Raw genomic sequence first — 8,750 nt, forward strand, 5'->3', positions numbered from 1 at the left:
TAGCTGAATTTTTTTATCAGAAAAATCATATAATTTTTCAAGTAAGATTTTCCAACCAAGGCCAGAAAACTATATAATTTATTTTTTAAATAAGTTTTTAACAATTAATATTGTAATATTTTAAGCACAAAGATAATTTTTGTAATAGTTTGTATTTGATATTTTATTTTACTGAAAATTTATCGGATAAATATGATAATATATGAGATTAATTATTATTTTTTATTTATTTTCCTAAGCTTAATTATCTACACACTAAAGCATATATGGGAACAGCATTTCAAAATACTTGGAGATGTATGAACTCAAGCAACAACCTCACCTCCAGCTTCAAGAAAGGATCTTGAATATCAAACTCGAGTCTAGTCATCTCGATCGAGTAGACTCGACAATGTATATGTTAGTGAGGGAAAATTCTCTCCTAAATCTTCTGAAGCCAATATAAAGGCTTAAGGCTTATAGACACTGGTAAACTCAAATTATATTCTTCATTAAATTTATCAACAACCACGGGTATCAAGAAAGAACTGGAGGTATACTCGAAGAAATGAAGGAGAAGCATTACATAGATTAGGGCAGTGAGATACACTACTTGCACTAATCACTGACCATACAAAATTTTTGTTGATGACTATCATCACTTACGGATTAGGATTATCACCTGATTGATTCGTTATTTCATCTGAACTAGCCATCTCAAAGGTGTTGCAATCCAATGTAGATGATTTAAAAGTATCTGGCGGTTGAGAAACTGGTAAAGAAGTCTTCTGTGTCTGCTGCTGCAATCCGGAAAATCTTGCAAGATCTACCCATTGCTGCCATAATTCGGTGTAAGAACCAAAACAGAACCTTTAATGGTAAGAAGGCATTTAAATGATAGATTATAAGATAAGAACAAAATTTTAAAAACTTACAAATGTTACTTTTAAGTTTAAGTAACAGTTAATTATACATTCTGCAAACTTAACTTCTCCACCACACAAGGAGAGGATTAAAGACCACAAAAATACAAAACTACCCTTCCATATGTAAGTGTATGATTAAAATCTATAAATCTACCCCTCGCTTTGTTTGGGTAACTAGGAAGAATTAAATAAATGGTATGTGGATAAATAGGTAAATCCTTACACAGTAAGGATTCGTATTTCATATCCATCTATAAACAGGCAGACAACAAAATAGAACGGATAAACAGGCAGACAACAAAATAGAACAGATAATCAGGTAAAATTGTCAGTCCTAGAAAGAATCACAAATTCAACAATTTAATGAAGCTTTCAATTCTGCCACAAGAATAATAGTAGAAACAAGTCATTTCAAAATTATGATCCAGATGCCTTTACTTTCTACTTCCATGTAAAATCCACACACAAAAAAAAAAAAAAAGGAACCAAGTTAAAAGTGTTTTCATTTCAAAGTGTAGACGTTGAATATTGATGCAGAAAGGAGGGAAGAAAAAGAGAAGAGGAAAAGAGAGAAAGGGAAAGCGGCAGTCATTAGGAGGAAAAGTCAGTTGAAGGGTAACACATAAAAAGTAAAATAACCAATACGCCCCTAGATACGTAATTCAACACAAAGTTAAAGTTAAAGAAGAACTTAAAAGTTGAACTCACTTTCCACATAATACACAGTAAAAGAGACCCAGTAAATTTTTTTTGCCAATTCATGTTCTGAATCAAGTTCTAAAACATTCATCCTAGTAAAAACACTTTATCCTTATCAGTAATACATACAACAATACAATTTTTTCAAGCTGATTGGACAACTATTATTTTTCAGAACCATGAAATCTCATTATCATCATTATACCAAGTAACCTACAGTACTATGGAGTAGCTAACACTTTATAAAGACACCTTATCCTTATACATACAACAATGCAATTTTTTTCAAGCAGATTGGACAAAGACGATTCTATTATTTGTCAAAATTAGGAAATCTCATCACCATCATAAGAAAGTAGAATAGAAGAGAAATTGAAGCGAATAGAGAGGAAAAGAGGTAGAAGAGGAGAGGAAGGGTCTCATATAGCCGGCTGGAAGGGAGAAAAGTCGACCCCCCATCTAGTTTTATTACTCAATTAAGTGTTTTTACAAAATGACTAAAAAAACCCTAACTTAAGGACTTATACATGAGTATGTAAAACACCCTTATAAACCCACAGCAGTTACACAATAACCACAAGATTTTAGATACTCTAGTCTGGACCCTTTGTCTAACAAAATTACAGATCTGCCTATAAGAAAAACTACTAAAATACCTTTGAATTTTGACACTCCGCCTCGAACTGAAGCATATATATCAAGTAATCCCAGCTTGGTACAAAATTTATTAAAATCTCACTTTCCAAGAGGTTTTGTCTGCTCAGTAATCCTAAAATATGCGATAACTACCTTACAACTTATCACTACAACCCTTGCAAAGTGTAGATCAACTTCAACATGCTAGGAATATTGGCTTACTTCCAATAAAGATGGTTGCTTGATTGTCACACTTAAGTACCATGGGGTCCTCTGAAGCAAGTTTTAACTCTTTCAATACTAATTGTATCTACATGAGCGCGCTAACAGTATGAGTCATTGATCTATATTCTGCCTCAACATTAGAACGTGTCATAACATTTTGTTTTACACTCTTCCATCTAACAAGATTCCCTCCAACAAATACATAGTAACCTCTAGTGGACTTCCTGTCATGTTTAGAGCCAACATAATTTGTGTTTGAATATCCCTCAACTTTGAGATGATCATGTGGAATATACAGTAGGTCTTTTCTTGAAGCCCCCTTCAAATAGCTTAAAATTTTTTGTGCAGCTTCAAGATGAATTTTGCACAGAGATTCCATAAATCAACTTACCACTCAAACAGGAAGAGTGATGTCAGTTCAGGTGACAGTTGCATATATCAATTGCCCAACTACCCTTCTATACATAGTCCTGTCTTTCAACAAAGTGCTACTCTCATCCCATAAATTCTGACCAACCTCCATAGGAGTATCCACTGGTTTGGCTCCTAACAATCCATACTCACATAACATTTTAATAATATATTTTTTCTGTGAAAGGACTACTCCTTTCTTACTCTAGCAACTTCAATACAGAAGATAAAAAGATCATTCTAATACAGAAGAATTACTCTAAAACTTGAATCACAAACCTAGCAGGTAGGTGGGTGGGTGGGCAAACTTGTACAATAATAAAGTTGATTCTAACAGGCAATTATATAATGTCATATCAAACAGAAGAGGTAGATGTCTAACCTGGGTTCCCCAAAAGGAGTTGAGGGTACGCACAACAAAAGATAGTAAGTTTGCAACCAATGGCTGAGATGAAAGAACATGATCTGATATTCTGTGCTCCACTAGTCCAGCAATTATCTGCAATAAGGCACTTATTAATGTTATTTCAGATTCTTTGAACAAGAAGAAAGCAAAAGAAAATAAGGAGAGTTAAAACTGAACTGCAAACTCAAGAAGATCAATTACTTAGCAGTTAAATGAGGTGAACACTTCAGGGCATTGTGCATTTTTGAAGTTTACTTCTTCAGAATTAACATCGGCATGTGTAACTTGAAATAGTACCACAAAATCATACATTCAAAATAGTAATGAGAATGATTCAACAAAAAACTACTTCCAACTGGCAACAGATACAGCATTTTTACCATGAACAAATAAAGATAAATAAACAACATTAAGGATGACAGAGTGAGAATATTTGAAAGCTTCTATGCTGGCTAGTTGCCAATTGCATAAAAAGATGAAACAAACAAAGATAATTACATTTCAAAAACATGTAACAATACCTGATAACGCAGATTAGCTGATGTTCCCAGAAAAGAAGAATAAACAACAGCTGTCTTAAAAATCGGAGATCTTTTGTTTCTCATTTTGTTGGCCACCTCTGGGTTCAACAATTGACGTATGGAATAGAGAGCATTTGATGCTGCGACAGCACTTATACTAGAAACAAAACCAACCCCAGAAAGTTTAACACCCCCAAGGAGCACAGATGCAAACCTATGACTCAAATTCCAGTCCTTCCCAGCCATATTCTCTTGAAAAGCATTGTCTGGAATAGAACCCAAAATTCCCTTCAATACCTCCAAGTTATCAGGAATAGAGGTCTCATCAGCATATGAGAGGAAGGACAAGGTTGGAGCAGGGAGCCACACGGTAAAAAAGTCAACAACAGTTCCCCTCATAGTATCAGTGATTACATAGTCGAGCTCATCAAAGAAATTTTCTTTACGCCTTTCATATTGTGCTAAAAGAGTTGTTGTTATGGATATGGCTTCTTCAATAGCCAATCTGTGTAGAAACTTGGGATCTGCCAACAGTCTTTCCCGGAAACCCTGAATTATTAAAATAAATTTTAATAATAAATGGCAGTAAATCAGCAAACAGAAAGCATATAAATGGCATGCACAGAACCAGGCCATCTTTGGCCAAACCATATACTCCAACGAGAACGATAAAATTTAAAACGGCTATCATAAACATGAATCCAGATAGCCAACTTGGACAAGGTCAGTAACTCTACACCAAATTGATGATAGTCGCTCTTATAAAACATATTTTGTAGCAAATAAGGGTACAAGATTTGCTAGAGAAATCAACAAATAGAGAAGAAAGTAATAATTTTGGATACATGTCCAATACCTGGAATCGATGTGTAAGTTCTGCAATGAGAGGATACTGCTCAAGATCAAAGAAATTTTGTAAAACCTCAGGCGATACCAAACCAAGATCAAGCCCTTTCTGAAGGTCCTGGTGTCAATGCAACAGAAGATATATAGCATATTCATCAGAAGAAGCCATGAAAAAGGCCAAACAAGAAATGAATGTTCTTAAACAAAATACATGCAGACAATTAATAGTAACACCATCTTTGTTGTGCTTTTTCTAATCCAAAAGAGTATCACAAATAAGTGGACTACAGTGCCCAAACCTCAGTGTTGAAGCATAAATCATTTTTCAGCTCCTCTAAAAGCTAAGGAAGGCATTAACTGTAAGTCAGCTGTTATTTAACCTCAGAAAGAGTCTGAGGGTATATTTATATATTTATAAGTCAACCATATCCCACAGAGAGAAATCTTTCCACTTGCTAATTTCAACATATGCCTGAAAGACCAAAAAATGAACTTCCCTTTGAGCAAGCAAAGTGCAGATTCAGAAGCTTTATAAGGCAATGAAAAGTTGGGTAACCGAATCATAAAAGTATAGCAAACAGGAACACCCATGATTGAGTAACAATATAATAGGGTTTTTTTTTTCTCAGAAATAAATACTAGGCAATTCACTAACCTGAGGTAGAGCATCTCTCTTTCTTCCTGCTGCATTCATTACTCGGGCAATTTCAGCACGGTCAAAGCAATTCCTGCTGCAAGGTCTAGCAGCGGAATACCATAAGAAATCAGCAACAGGGACTTCTCCTTCTCTTCGAATGTCTTGCCTTTCAGGGTTAAGTAATATTACAGATTGGTTTTTCTTTTGTAACTTTTTTGAAACTCTTGCCGGCACACCAATCCCTCTTGAACCATACATTACATGGCTTGCACCTGTTACCACTATTAGCATACCAGATGAACCCCCTTCAAGTATAGCTTGCAAGATTATTTGGGACATTGTGTAATCCTCAACAACTCTTGCTTGTGCAGATAGATATGAACTGGGTCCAAAAGGCACTGCTGAATTTGGAGACATCATATCTACTGATGACCTGCGAGCAATAGAGGTAAACCCAGCAATGAATCCTGAGCCAGCTGGGGGAGTATAGGTCTTGCGTTCTGCCTTAGAAAGACCATGAATACCTTCTGCTTGAACAGTTCTTATAACCTATTCAGTAAACAAACAAGACCCAGGATACATGAGAAAAAGCAAACGGGAGGCAAATTATTTATCAAAAGTGAACAATTTAATATAAGGAATGTAACTAGGTTGTACGGTTCACATGGCAGAAAACAACTTAAAAAACTTAGTGCTCCAAGTGTGCTCCTTAAAGGCTCCTTAAAGGAGGCAAAAAAAAGTGGAGCATTGGAATAAACACTTGAGTCTGGACAACAGAAGAGGGGATGCCTGAATAAAAGGTCCCATGATAAAACCAAACAACTTCGCAAAAATTGTTTACAAATGTTATCTATCACAGCTTTATTTTGGACTTCATTGGCATGCTATTGTAGTCAATAACTACTTTCAGTCTTACAGCACAACCTACTGAACAAGAATGAAAGAAAATGGTGAATAAAGGCCAAGAAGCACCATGCATTAGTATGTGAGGACTAGTTAAACATTTTTATTTTTTATGAACTAATGATATATAATAATAATATACAAACAATATAATTACAATGGTAGGGGCAGAGGAAAACCCTCAAGCCCCTAATAGGAGAGAGACCTCTTCAGCAAGAAGCATAGATAAACATATGAATTTCATAGCCCAGGCTTCCCACTACTCAATTTTAAAGGTCAAGCACAAACTTTAGAGCCCAAACTCCATGCAGTGTCAGTATAGTGAAAATTTGCTGCCTACCCCAATACAAAGACATGCACATCAGGAAAAATATAACCACGGATATTTCAAATCAGGCAGTATTCTACATTGTACACAAATATCTATGTATTGAACTAGCTTTGAAGCATACCTCGGGTGGAGTGCCACAGGCGACAAGTCGAACTCTATTATCACGACAATAATTTAATATGGGTTCATACTCCTGCCAGCGATGAGGTGGCCAGTGCAAGGTAAATGACTTTAAGCCTTCACCATCAATCCTGGCAAACAATATAAGCCCAATTACAGGAAAAACGATGGATTCTTTTCTGTGCTTAGGAGTAGTGTCTACTCCCATAGGACCCTAAACTTGTTCTACAGATTTCGTGGTACATAAACACGTGAGCGTGGCACAATGAGAAGTTCTGTTTCATCGATGGACTTTGAGAGAGTCCAACAATGAGAAAAGAAACAGAAAGTCACCGAAAAAACTGCATGCATCTAATGGCAAATACATATTCAAAAATCAAATCGAGTTCAGCTTGTAACAATGGTAGCAACAGCCACCATAAAATAAATAACAATGGAACAGTTGTCTCCTCATGGGATGGTTTTCTATTCAATAAAAGATAATCGACGAAATATAACGAAGGAAACTCTTGACATTGTTGATGTCGAACGCATATTTTGCATCCCACAGTGACCCAAATACAAGCTCAAAGTCAACTAAGAAGAGAGAGAGAGAGAGAGAGAGAGAGAGAGAGAGAGAGAGAGAGAGAGAGAGAGAGAGAGAAAGAAAAATAGAACAATATCTGAGTTTTCCCACTAACCTTCCATCCATGAATTGATTTAGCTGCTCCTGCAGAGTGCATGGAAAAATTTCCAAAGCCAAAGAAACCGGACGTCCCTGCTCAATACACTTATTCCTCACTTTTCTCACGATCTCCAGCTCAAGATCCCTATCATCACGAACAGGTACCTGTTCTGATTCCCCTAAATAGATGACCCGTGCAGTCAAAAGCTTCTCCCAAACCCTCTGCTTATCCTTCCCAATCGCCATAGGCTCTCCGATAGCTGTCGCATCGTAAACCCTAGAAGTAATCACTTCTTCCTTACTCTTCTCCTCCGGCACCGTTTGTTCCTTCTCATCTTGTACGGTTGCAACAACCGCCTCCGACGACTTCATCGTCGTTTTTTCTTCCGCGCCAGCAGCGGCAGAGTATAGGAACGAGGCTCCAACGGCGAGGAAAGGCGCGAGAAGTACATCCCTCCGCTTTTTGACGCATGAACGGCTAGTTTCACCAGAGGACTCCTCATTTCCGGCGGTAACACGACAGAGACGGACAGTAAGGGCTCGATGCCGGAGACTCCGCCTCGAGATACGTCGGATATTTAGATTCTCCAGAGAGCATCGCCTATTGAGCGAGCCATTCGGCCGCGATGAGAAGAGCTTGACAGCGTCGCTGGTTGACGCGGCAGAACTCATCTCCCGCTGGCGACGTGGAACGTTATGCCGCGGCGCCTCATCGTACGTGCTTACGGAGGTTGAATGGCATGCTAGGAAAACTTGCTTGGTCAGATTAACCGGACGGTTCGCTGGGAGCCGAGTCTTCTGGATCTGCAAGCGTGTCAGGCCATTGTCCATAGGTTACTAGAAAAATATTAACTCCCAATCTAACCCGGTCTCGAGCCGACCCGAGCCGACCGGACACTCTAGACGATCCGGTTCTTTTTTTTGGCGAGCTATCGTGCTTGCGTTTGACTAGCATTTGAATTTGTACTATTTTAATATTATTTATACATGGTTGGAGGTTAGGATAAGAACTTACTTTATGTGGTCAAAATTTTGCATTAAACGTGCCAGGTTGGAGACCTCATGTTCCACGTGCGGTCCTTCTTAGTCACAGAGCACGACCACACATCACTTGCTGGGGCTGGGGCTGGATCCGTGGGCCACATCCCCTCCACACACATATAGGATAAATTCCAAATTTAATGCATATCAGTTTGAAAACATAACTCAAAGAACTATTGTACCCAATTCATGACCATATCTACAGTTTCTTTATAGATGAAATCCAAAATATCCAACAAGTATCGACTTCATCATCTATTTTATCCCCAACTAACATATTATTCAAAAACTTAATTTATTTAATTATATTGAACTTATTTTTAAAATTGCTAGTGTAATATTTATGTAAATATTAATTTTTTGTGAATCTAATGTTATTAATTATTTTATACAAGTATTTGATAT

At 37.2% G+C, this 8,750-nt stretch overlaps 1 protein-coding gene across 1 annotated transcript; it reads right to left on the reverse strand.

Annotated features, from left to right (window-relative positions):
- Window positions 1–467: 467 nt before the first annotated feature.
- Window positions 468–7,759, reverse strand: LOC137940504 (protein RETICULATA-RELATED 6, chloroplastic-like). Its single transcript, XM_068785610.1, has 7 exons — window positions 7,321–7,759; window positions 6,642–6,771; window positions 5,305–5,835; window positions 4,660–4,767; window positions 3,804–4,352; window positions 3,259–3,375; window positions 468–815 (listed from the first exon to the last, which is right to left on the reverse strand). Exons 1-7 carry the CDS (start codon window positions 7,674–7,676, stop codon window positions 642–644), a joined length of 1,965 nt encoding a protein of 654 aa, XP_068641711.1. The 5' UTR covers window positions 7,677–7,759; the 3' UTR covers window positions 468–641.
- Between the last annotated feature and the right edge of the window lie 991 nt (window positions 7,760–8,750).

Source organism: Aristolochia californica, unplaced genomic scaffold, assembly GCF_029961685.1.
Source record: "Aristolochia californica isolate CCGP_79_NKW_82.1479 unplaced genomic scaffold, dmAriCali1.0.hap1 SCAF_10, whole genome shotgun sequence".
Classification (NCBI taxonomy): Eukaryota; Viridiplantae; Streptophyta; class Magnoliopsida; order Piperales; family Aristolochiaceae; genus Aristolochia; species Aristolochia californica.

What these genes read in the sequence shown, in the direction of transcription:
- LOC137940504 (XM_068785610.1), bottom strand. Translation starts at nt 7,676, where the DNA reads ATGAAGTCGTCGGAGGCGGTTGTTGCAACCGTACAAGATGAGAAGGAA. An exon ending in AGAGAGATGCTCTACCTCAG is followed by an intron (nt 4,768 to 5,304) that starts GTTAGTGAATTG and finishes CATTGACACCAG; the next exon opens with GACCTTCAGAAAGGGCTTGA. An exon ending in AACTTACACATCGATTCCAG is followed by an intron (nt 4,353 to 4,659) that starts GTATTGGACATG and finishes TTAATAATTCAG; the next exon opens with GGTTTCCGGGAAAGACTGTT.